Source organism: Crocuta crocuta, unplaced genomic scaffold (genome assembly GCF_008692635.1).
Source record: "Crocuta crocuta isolate KB4526 unplaced genomic scaffold, BGI_CrCroc_1.0 scaffold152, whole genome shotgun sequence".
NCBI lineage: Eukaryota > Metazoa > Chordata > Mammalia > Carnivora > Hyaenidae > Crocuta > Crocuta crocuta.
The window spans coordinates 5,858,693-5,878,162 of NW_027528798.1; the positions used below are offsets into that span (position 1 = coordinate 5,858,693).

The window sequence follows — 19,470 nt, forward strand, 5'->3', positions numbered from 1 at the left end:
GCGGGTCCGTTCCCTCCCCCTCCGCGTCCTCGGCTTCCTCGCGCTGGTGGCCCGGCTCTGTCGGGACTCCGCTTACTAAGGCTCTGAGTGTGGAAAAACTGATGGTCCTTGCATGAGAAGTTGGCTTTCAGTCCCCAAGGAAGACTGGGTTGAGATTTAGTAAAAAGCAGCAGCGCTTGAAGCCCCGCCTCTGCACGATAAGCTGACACTAAGAACTAGGGGGAGCCTGAAGGGCTCGAGTCCTGGAGGTTTCGGGTTGCCTCCCGAGAAGTGCCCGGTTGGCGCTTTCTTCTTCACTCACATCTGTCCTCCCGGGGTCTGTTTAAAAAATAATACTAAAATAAAAAAAATCACCCACACCGATGCCAGTGGTATGCTTGGGCAAACCGCCAAAGCTACTGGTTAATTTATGGGAATTTAACCCATCGTTGGCTCTCAGCAATAACCCAAAGAGATCATAGCACTTCATTGAAGATGGAAAGCTGAAGCAGCAAGTTTGTGTGGCTAATGAGCCTTGTTTAACAGCGGAGGCTCACGTGTTTGAACATTTACTGCCAACTAGAGTTTTGCCCCTTTTGCACGAGACTGGTGCCAGCTTCCTACCGTTCACAGGCATGCTGCTTCAAGGCTTTAAATGAAGCCTGAAATGTTAAATCCCAAGATATGTTTGAATAGCTTCTACTGTTATTTACTTTAAGTATATAGTGATCTATAACCTGGATCTTTCGCGGTGAATTTACAGAAGGCAACATTAAATCTCATTTCTTTGAAGGACCCATGCATATTGGAGGGGATAGAGTATTGTAAATGCGATCTGAAAAGCCAGTTGCTTTCTTCGGAAATTTGTGAGCAGTCGGCTTTCTTTCACTGGTGGTTCAGTCATTCAAGAAACATTTATTACTGGCTATATAGAAGAGGATATAAAAGATGATGTTTCTGTATTTGGTCTCTAGTTGGGGAAATGACAGAAAAATGCAAAACAACTTACAAGTTACTGATTATGTAATGCAAACTATATATAAATGCCAAGGGAATGCAAAGTTAAGAAGTAGTGGAAATCAGGATTAGTCAGTCAAGGAGGCCTTTTTCAAGGAGCTGAATCTCTAGCCAGGTCTCCAAGGAAGTAATGGACATAGGCAGGCAGAGATGAGTCAGGAGGATATTCCTGGCAGAAGGGAATTGGTGGGGAATGGGAGACCAGTCATGAAACTGAGAGGTCAGAAGTCCAGCTTGGCAAAGTGACTTTCACTTTTTTTCTCAGTCTGCTTGTAAATATTTGGGGAAATGTTAGTTTGCATGTTCTCCAAGTGTGAAATTCCAGTGTCCCATCTTTATAATATTCTATTTATAAGTATTATTTATATCTCACTTATAGGTGGGGCCAGACACTTCTCAGAAATTAGTGTTTAATAAATGGAGTAAAATTGTAGACTGTGGCTTGGGCAGTGGGTGTTTAAAAAAAAAAAATGTAACCGGGGTGCCTGGGTGGCTCAGTCAATTAAGCAATCAAGTCTTGATTTCAACTCAGGTCATGATCTCATGGTTGGTGAGTTTTAGCCCCATATTGGGCTCCATGCTGGCAATGTGGAGCCTGCTTTGGAGTCTCTCTCTGCCCCTCCTGTGCTCTGTTTCTCAAAATAAGTAAAATTAACTTAAAAAATTTTATTTTTTTAAGATGTTTTATTTATTTTTGACAGAGATAGAGACAGTGTGAGCAGGGGAGGGTCAGAGAGAGAGGGAGACACAGAATCCGAAGACAGGCTCCAGGCTCTGAGCTAGCTGTCAGCACAGAGCCCAAAGCAGGGCTTGAACCCAAGAACCACAAGATCATGACCTGAGCCGAAGTCGGACACTTAACTGACTGAGCCATCCAGGCACTCCAAAAAATTTATTTTAAAATCTGTAACTTTAAATGTGTACTTTGAAATTGGTCTAGCTATGCATTTGGTTATAAATTCTTTTTTTTTTTTTTTTTTTATTTTTTTTCTAGGAGAGATAGAGAGACAGGTGNTAAATTCTTAGAGCCAGAATTTTTTTTTAATGTATATTTTATTTTGGGGGTGGGAGGGGCAGAAGGAGAGGAAGACACAGGATCCGAAGCAGGCTTCAGGATCTGAGCTGTCAGCAGAGAGCCTGATGTGAGGCTCTAACCAACGAACCATGAGATCATGACCTGAGCCATATTTGGCGCTCAACTGACTGAGACACCCAGGCACCCCAGAGCCAGAATATTAAAGTACTATTTATGTAGTTCTCAGTGGCAAAGGACAGATATTTCATGTCTTTACACCACATATTTTTATTTATTTATTTTTTTTGGAACAGAGAGAAAGCACAAGCTGGGGAATGGCAGAGAGAGAGGGAGGCAGGAACCAAAGTGAGCTTTGCGTTAATGGCAGAGGGCCCGATTGCAGGGCTCAAACTCACCAGTGGTGAGATCATGACCTGAGCTGAAGTCGGAAGCTTAGCTGACTGAGCCACCCAGGTGCCCCTTATACCATGTATTTTTAAAAATTTTCTTTTCTTTTTGTGTGTGTGTGTGTGTTTGTTTATCTTTTTTGAGAGAGAGAGTGTGAGCGGGGAAGGTACAGAGACAGAATCTGAAACAGGCTCCAGGCTCCAAACTGTCAGCACAGAGCCTGACACGGGGCTCGAACCCACAAGCTATGAGATCATGACGTGAGCCGAAGTTGGCCGCTTAACCAACTGAGCCACCCAGGCTCACCATACCATATATTTTTAAAAAACACAGTTTTTGTTTAGATATATTTTGAGCCTGGTATTCATACCAATTAAATGAAAATTGTCTAGTAAATGTTTCCCAGTATTTATTAGTCTAAAATAGGCCACATGTGTTTTTAGAAGAAGGATTTACAAAGAGCAGCATAATAACATATTTATTGAGTGCCTTTTTACCTAACACACAGTTTTTGTAAAAGACAAGCAGTTTTTGTCTTTATATGTGTGGAGAAGTATGAAATTGCACTTTCAAGCCAAAGAGATATAAAAATAAAATTACTTAGAATATGCAAAATCACTGAAAACAGTCATTTGATTGAAACAGTCAAACGTTATTTAAAATCGAGAGCTGTACTTCCATCCATGTAGGCTACATCTAAGAGATAGATTTTATGCTTAGCTCTTAAAGTTCTGGGACCGTATTGTTTTTCCATTAGATATCTCAAAACTTGAAAAGCTGTTTTAAGTGTAGCACAGTGATACTTCTTTGTGGTGTGGGCAGGGAATTTTAGGCATGACCTTGCCACCCCCTAGTAAAGGAAAGCAGTAGTCTCTGGTTGCCTGTGGTTAGGGAACTGAGCTTCCTTATTATTTCATGGATTTGTTAGGATTATTCATTCATACATCAAACATTACTCAACTCTACCATGTGCCAGAGGTGCTTGAAGTTCCCTGATTCCTGCCCTCAGGAAGTTTGGAGTTGAGATAAGAGAGAGAGGAGAAATACAGCAAAGGGCTACAAGTGATGTTATAATAGAACTCTGGAGAGGACACAGCACACAGGCAGGAGAGACGTACAGAAGACCTTAGTGGGGGATCAGAGGTTGAAGATGCCTGCGAATAGGTTGATGGAGAAGTTAAAGCTTCCCCTAAGAGAAAGCTGCCACCAGAAAATACACACAAACAAGAAACATTAGGAAGTTACTCTACCCAGTGAGGGTAAGTACAAATGAGGACTTTGTGGTCAGACAGGCACGGGTCTGTTTCTGGGTAGTCGTTCGTAACCCCTAGGCAAGTTACTCAACCTTGCTAAGCCTTGATTTCCTCATCTGAAAAACCAGGATGGTAATAATACCTCCCTCAAAGGTTGTTATTCATTTGACAGTTTCTGTGCTAGACGCTTTTGGGGACTGGGAATACAGCAGTGATCTACAATAACAAAAACAAAACTCTGAATGAGAAAGGTAGGACTGGGTCATGAAGGTATGCTGTGAATTAACACAAGCACTCAGAATAGCCAGGATAACAAGTTGTTAAAATCCAAGGCTCAATTTTACTTGAAACGAAAAATATGGTAAGAACAAGAATTACTTTAGGTGAACAGGTTAAGAAATGAGTTTGCATTTCTTGGATGCAAATACCTTTTTCTAATCTTGTTTTCCTATTTTCCTACCATCTCTTGGATAGGCCAACATTTTTATTTCTAAATTTGCACTTAGGGCCACCTGGGTGGCTCAGTCGATTAAGTGTCCAGCTCTTGATTTTGGCTCAGGTTATGATCTCATGGCTCTTGAGTTTGTGCCCTGCATTGGGCTCTGCGTTGGCAGCGCAGAGCCTGATTGGGATTCTGTCTCTCTTCTCTCTCTGCCCCTCCCCTATTCATGCTCTCTCTTTCTCTTAAAATAAATAAACTTAAAAACTTTTGCATTTAGTTTCCCATTCCTCTGATTTTTCTTCTTTACATTTACCATTCAGAAGAAGCTTACCCTTGATTTTTTTCTTTTCCTTTAAAAAATTTTTTTTTTAACATTTATTCATTTCTGAGAGTGAGAGAGACAGCGTGAGCAGGGGAGGGACAGAGAAAGGGAGACATAGAATCCGAAGCAGGCCCCAGGCTCTGAGCTGTCAGCACAGAGCCCAACGTAGGGCTCGAAATCATGGACCAGGAGATCATGACCTGAGCTAAATAAAGTCAGATGCTTAACCAACTGAGCCATGCAGGCACCCCACCTTAATTTTTTTGTTTTCTTTTACTTTTTTAAAAATTTTTCATTCAGTGTATTATTGATTGATTGATTGATTGTGGAACCTTACCCTTGATTTTAGCCAAAAGGCCAAAAAGTGATTTTTACCACTCGGAACCTTAAAACGTACGGCTCACTGTGTACCTGCAGTTTTGGCTAGTGACTGTTGTTAGCATTGATACTAAGATATGCTATGCAGAGTTAATTCAGATTGTAACCGTAAAGAGGTGACTACTCACCTATCAGATGTCGGATGTTGAATTTACTGTATCCTGAGTGCTAAAAATAGGATCTAAGCAGAAAGCTTCTGGAATTTATATTTTTTAGAACTATGAAATTAACCAAGTGACCAAAAATTAGACTGTACAATGAAAAATGTACCAGAAGAGGTTAAGGAAGACCGTATAAAGTATTCAACTGAAGGTTTGATATTTTAGGGGCACCTGGGTAGCTCAGTCAGTTCAGATTCTGACTTTTGATTTCAGTTCAGGCCATGATCTCAGGGTTCATGAGTTTGAGCCCCACCTTAGACTCTGTGCTAAGCTCGGAGCCTGCTTGGGATTCTCTCTCTCCCTCTCTCTGCCCCTTACCTGCTGGCACACACACCCTCTCTCACTCTCAAAATAAATAAACATTAAAAAAAGAAAGTTTGATAGGGGCACCTAGGTGGCTCAGTCAGTTAAGCGTCCGACTTCAGCTCAGGTCATGATCTCATGGTTCGTGGGTTCGTGGGTTCGAGCCCTGTGTCGAGCTCTGCTGACAGCTAGCTCAGAGCCTGGAGCCTGCTTCAGATTCTGTATCTCCTTCTCTCCCTGACCTTGCCCTGCTCTCTCTCTCTCTCTCTCTCTCTCTCTCTCTCTCAGAAAAGAAATAAAACATTAAAAAAAGTTTGATAATTTGAGAAGTGATCAGTACTTTTGAGGCAATAGTCATTGGAATATTGTTGGAAAGTCATTTATTGCCTAAATGTAATTCTAGGTTTTGTTATCAAATCTACTGAAAAGAAAATGGTTAAGTGTATAGAGGAAGTGGACTGGCATGAAACTTAACTGGAAAATTGAAAATAATTTTTGTATCCAGAATGGCTTGAGATTTTGAGTGTTATATATAATAGGGTTCTTTGTGTATGTTAGGGGACATGTAACATATTGCTGACATCACTAGGCTGTTAAGTTAAAGAAGCTAGTTTGGATTCCTGCACTGTGACTTTCTTCAATGTATGTTGGACAGTTGGGAGTCTCCTAAGGAAAACATCTGACATTTTCTTTCTTTCCTTCTTTCTTTCTTTCTTTCTTTCTTTCTTTCTTTCTTTCTTTCTTTCTTTCTTTCTTTCTTTCTTTCTTTCTTTCTTTTCTTTCTTACATTTTCTTTGAGATTTTGCATGTATAGTCATTAATTTATCTCTACAAGAACATCTCAATTGTCAGGAAGTTTGTGTTTCTGTGTTCCTTTCTTTTTGTTTAACTAGCCTCATCATGTTTCACTTGAATGATTAGACATGTTTATATGAGAAACTATGTCTTTGTTACCAGATTACTTCTCATAGTCTCATGCTAAAATAGGTCCTCCAATTTATTATCAAAATATGAGAAGTTTATTGATTCTAATATAGAGTAGTTATGAAAATTCTAAGAACATTTTTAGAAACCAAAACCAGGCTTTAATTTAGACCTTAACTGATAACTTAGTAACTTTAATATATTACCTGCTGTGTAATTCTTCCGGGATAAAGGTTACTTTACTTTGTGATCAAATGTGTGTCTTTGTACAGAAGGAATGAAGTACAGCCTGTGGCTAAGGAAGTGTTCAGCCGTTCTGAGCTGACTGACTGTTCAAGGATCCAATCATTGTTCCTAGCTAGATTTACACACTGTCTTAACTAACTGAACAACAAATACCAGTTGCTTGCATTTCCCACTAAATACTATAGCAAAGCCTTATATTTTTATTAACATTTTAAAATTATCTATACCTTTTTATCTATATTTTCTCATTTGATCTTTACACAGTCCTTTGGAGGTGATGGGCTGTTTATTTTTGTTTTACAAAATGATTATGCCAAAGTTCATTGAAGTTAAGTGGGTTACTAAAGGTCTCAGAATTTCTCTTGATTTTTAGAGGAAAAATTTAATGTTCTTTGGGAAAAAGGAAAAGTCTTACCTGGAATTTTAACAGTTGTAAAGTCTCATCTTCCGGTTGAGGAATTAATGACCAGAGAGATTAAATGACACGTTTGAAGTCAACTAGCTAATTAGTGGTGGAACTTGGACTAAAACCCAGGTCATTGCTTTCTGCCTTGTACCGTGCTACCTACAGCCAGTCATTCAGGTCTCTTAGATCTCCTGAGCATTATCATGTTGCAATGTGTTGTGTGAGGTCAGCGTGCAAAGTAAGTTGAAGGTAGTCCCTGGTGTCTAAGAGCTTAGAGTGAAATTGAAAAGAGAAAACTGCCACATAGAGAGTAATTGATCAAATGGGTAGTACTCCCTCTTCAAGAGTTCCTGAAGGGAATGATCAGTTGTGGGGTGAAAGAGTGTGACTTTATGGGAAAAGGAGAATTTGATCTGAGGCTTGAGGGACTGGTTACTTCTCTGTAGATGGAAGGGTTTCCAAATTGAGGGGATAACCTGAGCAAAAGCCAAAATGAGCATGGCATATGATACGAAGTGAGGAGAATAGGATTGGATTTGGAAGAAAATAAAGCTGGATAGATAAATTGGAGCCAGATTATACAAAGCCTTGAAAGCCTAACCTTTTTCATTCTGTCAGTCAACATTTATTAAGTACCTACTGCAAACAAGGTGTTTTGTTTAGACCCCTGGAATTAAAAATTGGGGGTAATCCCAGCCCTTTAGGCTAGGTTGGAAACAGTTATAATAGGTTTTGATGAGTGCTTTAAAAGAGGTGAGAATTTGGTGCCCTAGAAGAGAGAAAGAAGGACAAAGGAGGCAGTGTGTCAAAGGCTGGAAAGTGATAAGTAGCTGGTGTGTTGAGAGAAGTAAGGCATGGTAAGTACAGGAAATGTGTATCTGGAAAGATGGGCGGAGGCCAGAGATCATCAAGGGCCTTGTATGCAGTGCAAGCAGTGGTTTCTCAGTGGGGCTTATATTTACTTTTCAACCTGAAAAAAGACCCTGAGGTTTATTAATATTTAATGTATTGGTGACACTGGTTCTCTTAGGCTTACAAGATAGGGCCGTTACACATTTGGTACACAAGGTAGTATCTCAAAGAAAGAGTGACAGCTTCACAAAGCAAAGGGACTGATACTAGTGACCTTACTCATTTGTCTGCTATTATCATACTGCAACTTATTGCAGTTTACTTGAACCTGATTGAGTGGACATGTCTCATGTGCTTTTAACTAAATTAGTCTTCACAAAATAAACAAGTGTCTTAAAGATTTGCACAAAGAAACCATGGATTGAAGGTAATTATAACAGTACAAACAATAATAAAAAGACAAAGCTAACATTTCTCTTAACAGGAGTTCTTTGTCACATTGCAAGGTAACCATATGGTGAAGAAGTCAGCCTAAAAAATGAAGTTGCCAAGAAGACTTATTTGAAGTGTGGACTAATACATTATCATTGTTAATGAACTTGATCCTAAGAGTAAATTATAGTTTGAGTATAGTAACAATGTCATTATAGTAACAATGATAGTATGACATCATCAGAAATATATTCATGTTTTTATTTCATCATCATCTCATTCTTTCTTGATTTCTATATTTTGTGGATGTTTAATAATATACATACATTAAAAAGTATTCACAGATTGAGTGTAGTAGATTCACATTTTTCCTAATGGTGTGTGCTGTCAAAAGTTTTAGGTGTGGGAAACCACCCAGGTTAATTTAAAGGGCTTTAAATAAGGGAGTGATGGGGCCCGTTGGTGGCTCAGTCATTTAAGCATCCGACTTTTGATTTCAGGTCAGGTCATGATCTCATTGTTCATGTGTTTGAGCCCCACATCAGGCTCTGAGCTGACAGTGCAGAGCCTGCTTGGGATTCATTCATTCTCTTTCTCTCTCCCTCTCTCACGCTCTCTCTCTCTCTCTCTCTCTCCCTCCCTCTCTCCCTCTCCTTCTCCCTCTCCCACTCATGTTCTCTCTCTCTCAAAATAAATAAACATTTAAAAATAAAAAATATAAAAAATAAATGAGGGAGTAATGTCTTGGAAAGTTCAGAGTGGCAGATGGAGTGTAGGAGCTCAAGACATAAGGTAAGGGAAAGCAGTTAGGGGGCTGTTGTGACACCTTAAGGATAGTGAGACTGAAAAATATTGAGGTAGAAATAGCAGGTCTAAGTGATCAGTTTGGGGATTGAGGGAAAGAAAAAGTGGAGAAAACTCCTAGATTTCTGGCTTAGGAAACCAGGTAACAGACTTAACAGGGGAGGAATTCTGTTTTGGGTGAAGATAAGTTTGGTTCCGGACATGTTGAATTTGAGTTACCTGTGTGATATCCTGGTGCAAAAGTCCAGTAGCTGGCCTGGAGTGTGGTCTATAGTCAAGACAAATGTGAGAACTGAATGAAAATTTATGAGATATTAGGGTAAAGTGGTAATTGATGCCATGAGTATAGATATAATCACCAAGAGAGAGTGCAGATTATAAAGGGAGGTAGAACCGGGATGGAACCCTACAGAACCCCTACATTTGAAGCAAGGAGTAGAAAGAAGAAGAATCTGGAAAGACATGGTCTGGGAGGTAGAGAGAGAGCCAGGAGAAAACAGTGCAGTGAAAGTCAGTGAGGCAAGAATTCTGAAAAGGAGGATGTGATCAGCATCTTCAGATGCTATAGAAGCCAAGAAAGTAAAGAATAAAAAAGAAGTCCATTGGATTTGGTAATTAGAGAACCAGATCATTAGAGTTCTCATAAGAGCAATTTCAGCAGAATGACAGGAGCGAAAGACAGTGAATAGACTGTGCTTTTTAAAAGTTCTCAGAAAAATCAAAGAAGCAAAGACGGTAACTAGAATTGAATGAAGCGTCCAAAGAACATTTTAGTTTTGTAGCTGGTTGTTCTTTATTTTGTTTTACATGGGAAAGAATTGGGACGTATTTGTAGAGCAAGGGAAAAAGGCCAACAGACAAGAGAAGAGGCTGAAGAGTTAGAACGGGTGGGGAACTGATGCAATCCATATTTGAGCCAGGAAGTGACATGATGGGAACAGAATTTTGGGTTGGCAGCAGTGGATGATCTGGATCCAATGCAAAGAGGAAAGACCAAAGGTAGGAAAACTACAGCTGTTGTAGTAAAAAGCAGGCCAAAGCAGAAAAGATAATCACTGAATGGGGTAGTGGTAGTAGCAGGAAATAGAGACGAAGACACATTTAAGGAACATATTAAAGCAAATGATTTTTGCCAGGGGTGAGCAGAATCCGCTGGGGACCTTTTTCTACCCAGAAAGCCTCTTTCTGACTACATGTAGAGAATCTCTGGCATTGCGCCTCTGTTGCTAGCACAGGCATTTGATCCATCAGAGACATTGGGTAGAAAATTGAGAGCCACTGTTTTAAAGGAAGAAATGATGGTCTGTGGGTGCAGATTGGATGTAATCAATTAGCCCTGAGATTTCTATCCAGGGATAATTGGAGAATGGTTGTTGACAGTGGGAAAAATCGAATACTTTGGGAGGGTGTTAAGCTTCTACCATTCAGCTTTGTTATAAAGCACTTAGGTGATATAAATGCTGGCTCTGGGCACTGGAAAGAAAAATTTTAGTTTTATAAACAGTACTTTACATCTGGTCACACAGCATGAGAGCATATTCTTCCTTTAAAGCATTTTTTACCCCCTAGATTAGAGAAAGGAGCTGTTAGCTTCGGAGAAATGATCATATGTTCTGGTGCACTTAGTGTTTTGTGTCTAGAGAAATACAGTTGATTTAGTTTTTGTATGTGAGTGCCATTCTGAGGAAACTACGCTGATTTCTTCATACAATTTGTGTTTGATTTCAGTTTAAAAACAGATCTCATGCAATGATTTTGTATAGGAACAAAGTGCCAGTGATTATGGTGTCAGTATATTTGCTTTTTGGAAAGCGTAAGAGAGTTACAAAACTCCAAGTTAGTTTGTTTCTGTGATCTGGATCCCAAGATGTTGCTAGAGTGCTTTGACATATAACTGTAGTTAAGAATAATCTGTCATGTATATAAAATGTTATACTTCACACTTGGAAAATGGGAAGCTTTGATTTTGAAAGAGATTCAGAAAAATCATGAACTGGGGCACCTGGGTGGCTCAGTCAGTTACGTATCTGACTCTTGATTTAGGCTCAGGTCATGATTTCATAGTTAGTGAGGATCAAGTCCCTGCATGGGACTCGGTACTGACAGTGTGGACCGTGCTTGGGATTCTCTCTCTCCCTCTTTCTCTGCCCCTCACCCTGCTCATGCATGCTTGCTCTCTCTCATTTAATTTTTTTTTAACTGTTTATTTTTGAGGAACAGAGAGAGCATGAGCGGGAGAGGGGCAGAGAGAGAGGGAGATGCAGAATCTGAAGCAGGTTCAGGCTCTAAGCTGTCAGCACAGAGCTCAACACGGGGCTCAAACTCACGGACCAGGAGATCACGACCTGAGCTGAAGTTGAATGCTGAACTGACTGAGCCACCCAGATGCCCTCTCTCTTATTTAAAAAAAATAATAAACTTCTTTATTATTCGTAAAATGAATTGATCAACAAAGAAAAAGTGTTTAAAGAAAGTGTGTGTGCCTTATTTAATGTGCTTTTGGTTTTAAAGCGCAAAAGACTGTTTAAGCTAGTTCAAGTAAAATGGTGGTGGTATTGTAAAGGATACAGACAAGTCTCAGGACTCCAGAAGAAACTTAGCAGCCCTGCGTCAGTGATGTCAGGAACCAAGGCAGTGCTGAGGACCACTGCTCCCTCACTCCCTCTAACATCTCACCTTAGAGCTTCTGCTTCTCTCTGAGAATATCTTTTGCAAAAGCTTTCCTCTAGTCTTTTTATGATCTCATTTTTTACATTTAACTCTTTAATCTCTGTAGAATTTATTTTGGCATATGGTCTGCAGTAGAGGTTTAACTTTATTTTTCCAAACAGTTAACTGCCTTAGCATTATTTGTCAAATAGTGCCCTTGCATGAGTTGTCTAATAGTTTGATGGGGCTGCCTGGAGTCCCAAAGCCATATCTGGGTGCAGCAGGAAAGCATGCTCTGCTTAATTAGTGATGTCTACAGTGAGTGTGCCGGACGGGTGAGGTACAGTACACGTTCTGTGTATCCGCCACCATAGGCATGACCTGTCCTTTCCTCATTGATTTGAAATGTCCCTTTTTAATATAATTAATTTGTTGTATTCTGCAATCTGATGCTGGATTTTCTATTTTATTCAACTTGAGTGTTTTGTAACATACTAAACTGTGTGCTATACCTTTAACATTTAGTATCTGATCATTCAAGTGGGTTATACAAGTCAAGAAAAAATTGAAAAATAATTGTAAACAATTGCAGGATGGTATAAGTATGAGAGTATACTTAATTTTCCAGATAAATTTTGGAATGATTTTATCATTAAAAAAAATCCTTTGGGATTTTGATTAAAATTGTGTTAAATTCATAAATTAATTTGAAGAAAATTAATGTCTTTGTAATATCTGTTTCCCATCATTCTGCCAGAAGTACTGGACCTCACTCATCTATGTTTTAATCATGTGGCAAGGAGTATGGGATGTTCTGGTAGGCTAGGCCCAGATCAGTTACTTCCCTTGGAGCCAGGGAATAGGGCAATTCCCCTGGCTCTATGTGGGCTGAAAGTGGGGGTTTCTCTGAAAGATGGTGTTACCAGAATAAGGGAGAATGGATGCTAAGCAGACATAAACAACAGTCAGCCATACGATGTTCTAAAAACATCAGAAGATAGTCTTAAAGCGTAAATGAGAAATTGCTCTATTAGTTAAGAGATTTAGAAACTTTATAGACAGATATAAAAGGAACACAAGAAGAATAAACTTGGGTACAGGTCAGCTAGTTGGAACTTTTCAAAAACGGTTGACACTCCAATGTGAATAATAAATTATTCCCAGCATTTATTTGAGTTTTTGAACATTACTTTTGAACATTACTTTGGTGTGAATTTCAAGCAGCTTCACAAGTATGCATTATGACTATTTTATAAGTGAGACAACAAAAAAGTATGTATACATAGAGCTCAGGGACAGGCCTTGAAGTTAAAGATAGGTTGGGATAGAGAAAAATGTTTGTCTATCGAAATAGATGTGTACAGTTTTTAGTAAGAAGTATTTTGATTGCAGAAACCCACACCAAACTGAGCAGAAGTGGAACGTATTGCCTCACATAGTTCTTAAGACTGGGGGCTGATCTAGGTTTAGGTCCAGAGGGATCCAAAGGGTCAAATTATCTTGGCTGCAACATCTGCTGTAAAGAGTCTAATTCTGCCTAGTCAGCTAAAATGGCATTGGCAGTCTAGGAATATACCGCCCTAACTTAATAACCCCTGTTAAAAAAGAAACATTTTTCTTCTGGCAACTGCATTTCAGTCTCTGGGAAGTACTCTGATTCACTCTGCTTTCTCTACCTCTTCAAACTAGCACTGTTTCTAAGGTGATGGAGACTGTGATCTAGGCCTGGTCATGTGTCCAACCCTGTTATATCAAGACTGGCATCCTCACCAAACTGAAATGTGCAATGGGGTGGCTTCTAGGCAAAACTGCCTTCACCATTACAAGGCAGATGTTGAAGCTGTAGAGTTAAAAAACAATTTTTTTAAAGTAATCTGTATGCCCAGCGTAGGGCTCAAATTTATGACCCTTGAGATCAAGAGTCACATGCTGTACTGAGCCAGCCAAGTGCCCCAAGATATTTTATAACTAAATTGTAAATAAAAAATTAAAACAATGGAAATAATAATGATATTACTGAGAGTTCACTCTGCTAAGCTCTTTTAATTTTTTTTAAGTTTATTTATTTATTTTTGAGAGAGATATGGGGCTCCACTTCACAAACCATGAGATCATGACCTGAGCCAAAATCAGATGCTCAACCAACTGAGCCACCCAGCACCCCACAACCAAACTTTTTTAGGTAGCTCTTCCATTTTTAGTATATTACTATGTTATTTTACTTTTGAAAAATGACTCCAAACCGTATCTACTTTTACAAATAAATGTTTGCCCGAATGAAACGCAGTCTGTTTCACTGAACACTAAGTGTCTTGGATTTACCTCATTCTGTTGTAATTGTTGACCAGTAGAAGTATTTAAATTGTTAGCTGTTTTCATTGCAATAGGGGTTATGTACATTTTAAAAAACCACTAGTAATATTTTAGATGCTAAGGATAAATGTTTGGCATTAGTCTCTTCAAAGATTATTATTTTTTTTAAATCTAATTAAAAAAATTTTTTTTATAGTTTATTTATTTTTGAGACAGAGAGAGACAGAGCATGAATGGGAGAGGGGCAGAGAGAGAGGGAGACACAGAATCTGAAACAGGCTCCAGACTCTGAGACGCCAGCACAGAACGCAATGCGGGGCTCGAACCCACGAACCTCGAGATCATGACCTGAGCCGAAGTCAGACGCCCAACCAACTGAGCCACCCAGGCGCCCCTCTTCAAAGATTATTAATTNAAACTTAAGCTGGCTCTGGGCAAATATAAATTCTGCCAAAAAATAAAAAAAGACTAAAGTGAATTTCTGAAAGTCACTGCTCACCACAGATGTTTTAATATTGGTCTGCTTTGCTTACCTACAGTGTCATAGAATTGATTTTTGTACTTGTTAATTTCATTTCCAGATACAGAATAATAACATTACTCACAAAATTAGTCAATGGCATTGATACTGGAAAATAAAGACAAAATAATTTTAAATGCTGCCAAGCTGTTTTTTAGCAGCCAAGTCTGGCAGATATATAAATATATTCATATATATTTGTATATATATTTTCATATGTATATTTTGACAAGAAAAATGTTTTCACTCTGCTCCTCTCTAAGGAGATTGTGGTTGTAAGATCTGGTCCACTCTTGTTATTCTCCAACCAACCAGTTTCCTCCCACTCTTATCTTTTTGTTTTGTTTTGTTTTTAATTCCCTTCTATTTCTTTTGTGCTTGGGTCTCAAAAGAAGTCTTTTGGATCCTTAAGACATCTCCGGTCCTTGGGATGTGGTAGTTACAGAAACTACCTGGGTCTTCTGGTACCAAAAATACTTGATTCTAAACCTAACCACAAGAGGACAAGATACTTTGGAGAAAAAGAAAACAAAGCATTTCTGACGGCCATTAGCTTTCTTGTAACCTTGGGAAAAATAATTTCAACATTACAAGCGTTATATTTCTTATCTATTAAAAATAGGATATCTCCTAGTTCTCATATTTTATCACTGTTGTAGTTAAAATAAACTGATTGTATACAAATACATGGATTGTCAGAGAGCTGAAATATAATCAAATTATTTTTAACACTAAAAATACCCTAAATACAATTTAATCTCTCTATCTTTTTTTTTTAATGTTTATTTTAGAGAGAGAGACAGAGTGTGAGCAGGGGAGGGGCAGAGAGAGGAGGAGACACAGAATCTGAAGCAGGCTCCAGCCTCTGAGCTGTCAGCACAGAGCCCTATGTGGGGCTCGAACCCCTGAACTGTGGGATCATGACCTGAGCCGAAGTTGGCCGCTCAACTGAGCCACCCAGGTGCCCCAATTTAATCTCATCCATTCAGATGGATTTGTAATATCTTACTGTGAACTTTATTGTGATAGAAATAAACACAAGTGCCAGATAAGAGATTTTACGTTGTAGATCTGCAGATAAATCAGCCTTTGCTCTTCTATCTTTTATTGTAACTAATCTCCTTAGACCAACACAGGCAGCATTTATAAAGCATTTATAAAGCTGTCTTCAAGCAGAAAAAAATCACTTAGGAAGAAGGGATATTGAGTGATCTAGATTGCAGTTAATTTTGCCACTGATTATTGTGTAATTTGAGATTTCTTCATTGTTCTTTAGTGAATGAGGGCAAGACTCTCTTAATGAGTATTGGCAAAGAAAGACCAAACTCCAGGACTTAGATGCCAAATAATTCCTTTCTCTTTGCCCTGTTTAGTGTGAAAAATCAAGTGAAAGGGAGAAATTATTTGCAATAAATATTATATTTGTCTTGGCCATTGTTGTCAAGCAAATTTACTCATAATGATTTAGATGTTTGGAATATTTTGACAAGGTAAGGAATCAACATCTTTTGCAAAAAGTTTTATGTATTCTCTATTACTATTAGCACACTGGCATGAAATTATTTTTACGCCAGGCATTTTCCTGTAAACTGTGTCCTTGGAACCTAGCAAAACAGCAATTGTATCACTATATTATGTATGTTTGCTAAATGAAAGAAGGATGAAACATACAGAGGATCAAATCTCAAGTATAAAAAGGTTATTTAAAATACAGGTGACCTAAAAATGCTCTTTCAGTGCAGTTTATTTTTTAGGTCAATGGAATTGAAATACAAGAAAAATAATGAATTTGTTATACACCAAATTCAGAATATGGTTACTACTAGGGCACGAGAAAATGAATGGAGTGAAAGAGAAGTTTGTGGGGGTTTTTTGGTTAGGAAATAAACCTGAACAAATATGATAGAATGTTTAAGATTGATGAAGTTGATGGGTGGCGGCGGTGCTTAGGTGACTCGGTTGAGCTTCCCACTTCAGCTTAGGTCATGATCTCGCAGTTCGTGGGTTCGGGCCCTGCTTTGGGTTCTGTGCTAACAGCTCAAAGCCTGGAGCCTGCTTTGGATTCTGTGTCTCCTTCTCCCTCTCTGCCCCTCCCCCACTCACACTCTGTCTCTCAAAAATAAATGTTAAAAAAAAAAGACTGATGAAGTTGAGTTATGTGAATGTTTATTGTACACTACATTTTTTAGCATATTTTAAATATTTCACAGTTTTGAAAATTCAAATGAAATAGAAAAGCTGTCAGATTTTTTTCTTGGTGCTGGACTACTTAACTATCACTTGGATTATTTTTGACTCCTTAACATTTTTGAAAATTGTAATATAATTAATACAATAATATGTTGTTAGGCATTCAGGTCAATGAGTTGTGGCAAATTTATATACCTTTGTAACTACTACATGAGCTGTTGAACATTTCTGTCACTCTCAGAAGGTTCCCTCATTGCCCTTTCCAGTCAGTTTCTCTCCCCATCCTCAATGCAGATAACTACTTTCTGATTTCTTTCACCAGTTTTGTTCTTGAAATTTATGTGGGAATGGAGCCATACAGTAGGCACTGTCTTGCATAAGTCTTCTTTCACTTTTCATCATGCTTTTGAGATTCATGGTTTTTATCTGTATCAGTTGGGTTTTTTTTTTTTTTTTTTTTTTTTTTTTTAANAACTCTTGATTTTGGCTCAGGTTATGATCTCATGGTTTGTGAAATTAAGCCCTGTGTGAGGCTCTGCACTGACAGTGCAGATGGAACCAAGTCTTTTATGTATATTTTTACTGGGTTGTTTATCTTTTTATTCTTATAGAATTCTGTATTCTGGATACAAGTTTATTGTCAGATGAGTGTGTTGTGAATATTCTTTCTAATCTGTAGCTTGTCTACTCATTTCCATTAAGGATATTTAGCTGAGCTGAAATATTTTCTTCATGGTTGGTGTTGTGTGTCCTGTCTAAGAAATCTTTGCTTACTTAGAGGTCACAAAGATATTCTATATTTTCTTCTAGAAGTTTTATGGTGGTATTTCAAGTTTAGACGTATGATCCATCGTGCAATCATTTTTTTGTATTGACTGTTTTTCTTTGCTATTCCTTTGTCCTCAACTGACTGATAAGTTTCTTCTACCCTAAAGAGCCTTATTATTTCTCTTTGTGGGGTAATGGCACAAGACTGTTGTGTAACTTTTACCAAGCGTTTTGCTCTACACTGCTGACCTATTCATTTCTGTGTGTTTGCTCTAAGTATCAGACAAATTGAGTCTTCTCTCTCCATTTTATTGTAATTACTCCCTATCACGATTTCAGAGGCTGGTATTGAAGCAGAATATTCAGGAAAGCCATAGGAAAACAGCATCCACCTGGAAGAATAAAGTATTGCATGTGAATACATGATTATTTAAAAGATCTTGATGCCTCCTTTACCTTTTATTTAAGCACCTTGTACAGCTGTAACATTGTAATGGTATTAATGCCACAGAACCAGGAGGACTACTCATTAATGCTAATAAATGGGAGAGAATACAGTGAACCAAAAGTTGCAGTCTTGAACTTGTAAGGCTGTGTGAAAGGCAGGTCTGTACTTAAAACATCAGGCTACCTTATTTTTGCCAAGTTGATATGCTGAATGGGGAGGGGAGGATGTGGCAAAATAGAAAGGATTAAAGAGGCATGGACATAAAACCCTTTAATACTGCTTAGTAAGGTATTCATTATATCCATTTGAAGAAATCTAAAATTGTTTATGGAAGGAATGTATTTTTAAGTTGGGGGCGGGGACTGTTAGTAAATCGTTGGGTATTAACCAGTTTGGGAACAAAGTGCATCTGAAAGGAACGTTTAACCCTATTAGATTGTGTTTTTGTGTTTATTGTCAACACCAACACATCTCCCTCTCCACCTCCCAGGAGACTCCCCTGAGAAGCTATTCACAGATTTTCAGAAAAAAAAGTTTGAAATCGTTATTTTGGATTTCTTATTTGGAGGATAATCATCTTAGGTTTGATTAAAACTTTTTCTTTCTCTCTTTTTTCTTCTTGGGTCTTAAGTTTTGTTTTTTACACTTAAGTTTGTACTGCACCTGGGATTTATTTTTATATAAATTGGTTTTGTTTTGTTTTACGTTTGGTTACAGTGTTTTCTGTGAGCAGTCAGCTCTTACTTATTCTTGTAAGATTGATCAGTTTTGCTACCTTTTTTTCCTAGAATATCTCATCTCAATCAGGTTTCTTTTGTCCTCTCTGTTGCCAGGTGGAGACTTGAATTGCCACAATCCACCGCATTTACTCTGAAAAAGAAGGTGAATTTTAACATTTGCTTGAGCAAAGTAGAATTAGAGAGGCAAAGCTGCTGCTACAAAGCAACAACAAACAGTGAAGATTTAAATTATTTGTGAAATATCCACTATTGTGGACTGTTTCCTTATCCTTCCCACTAGCGAGAATGATAGAAGTGAAGTCTTGACCCTGGGAGAATCTGCTTCTTACATGTTTTTTAACTTCCCAGCAGTTCATGTATGCCTTTTCCATGACCTCGTCCATGCAGCATCTCCTCGGCAGTAGGCGTAGGCTGAACACTGTCGTGAACCAGCCGAGGCACAGCCTGAGAGCTGTAATCAAGGTAGGAGCTAGAGGATCTGTGGCTTATTATGACCCAATGAGCTGATGAGAACAGGCCAGGGTTGCCTCTCCTCCAGGACAAAAGAAAGTACTGTTGAGCAGGATATACCCAAGTGAATCTCTGCTGATGATTGTATTATAGGAATAGTGTTGGCTTTGGAGCCAAACCGACCCGGTGTTCTGCATGATGTCAGGAAAATACTTTAAGCCTGTTTCTTTCTCAGTCAAATGATTGTGAAGGTTATGTAAAGTTTTTTATATAAAGTACATAGCACATAATAGGTGTTCAAAAAATGTTAATCTCACTTCCTTTCTATACTTCATAGCTGGGTAGAAAATTGTTTCAGGATCTCATTCTGCCTCTTGGGAGAACCTGGTGCTAGCTAGTTTAGGAGCAGGTCAGTGAAGCAATAGGATCCTGATTCATCTCCTTGGTATA

At 38.5% G+C, this 19,470-nt stretch overlaps 1 protein-coding gene across 1 annotated transcript in view; it reads left to right on the forward strand.

Annotated features, from left to right (window-relative positions):
- SNTB2 (syntrophin beta 2) overlaps nucleotides 1-19,470 on the forward strand; it is a 105,547-nt gene that overhangs the window by 443 nt on the left and 85,634 nt on the right. The window contains exon 2 of the mRNA XM_077755469.1: nucleotides 18,919-19,032. Within this exon, the coding sequence (XP_077611595.1) occupies nucleotides 18,919-19,032 (114 nt within the window). The remainder of the gene's footprint in view (nucleotides 1-18,918; nucleotides 19,033-19,470) is intronic.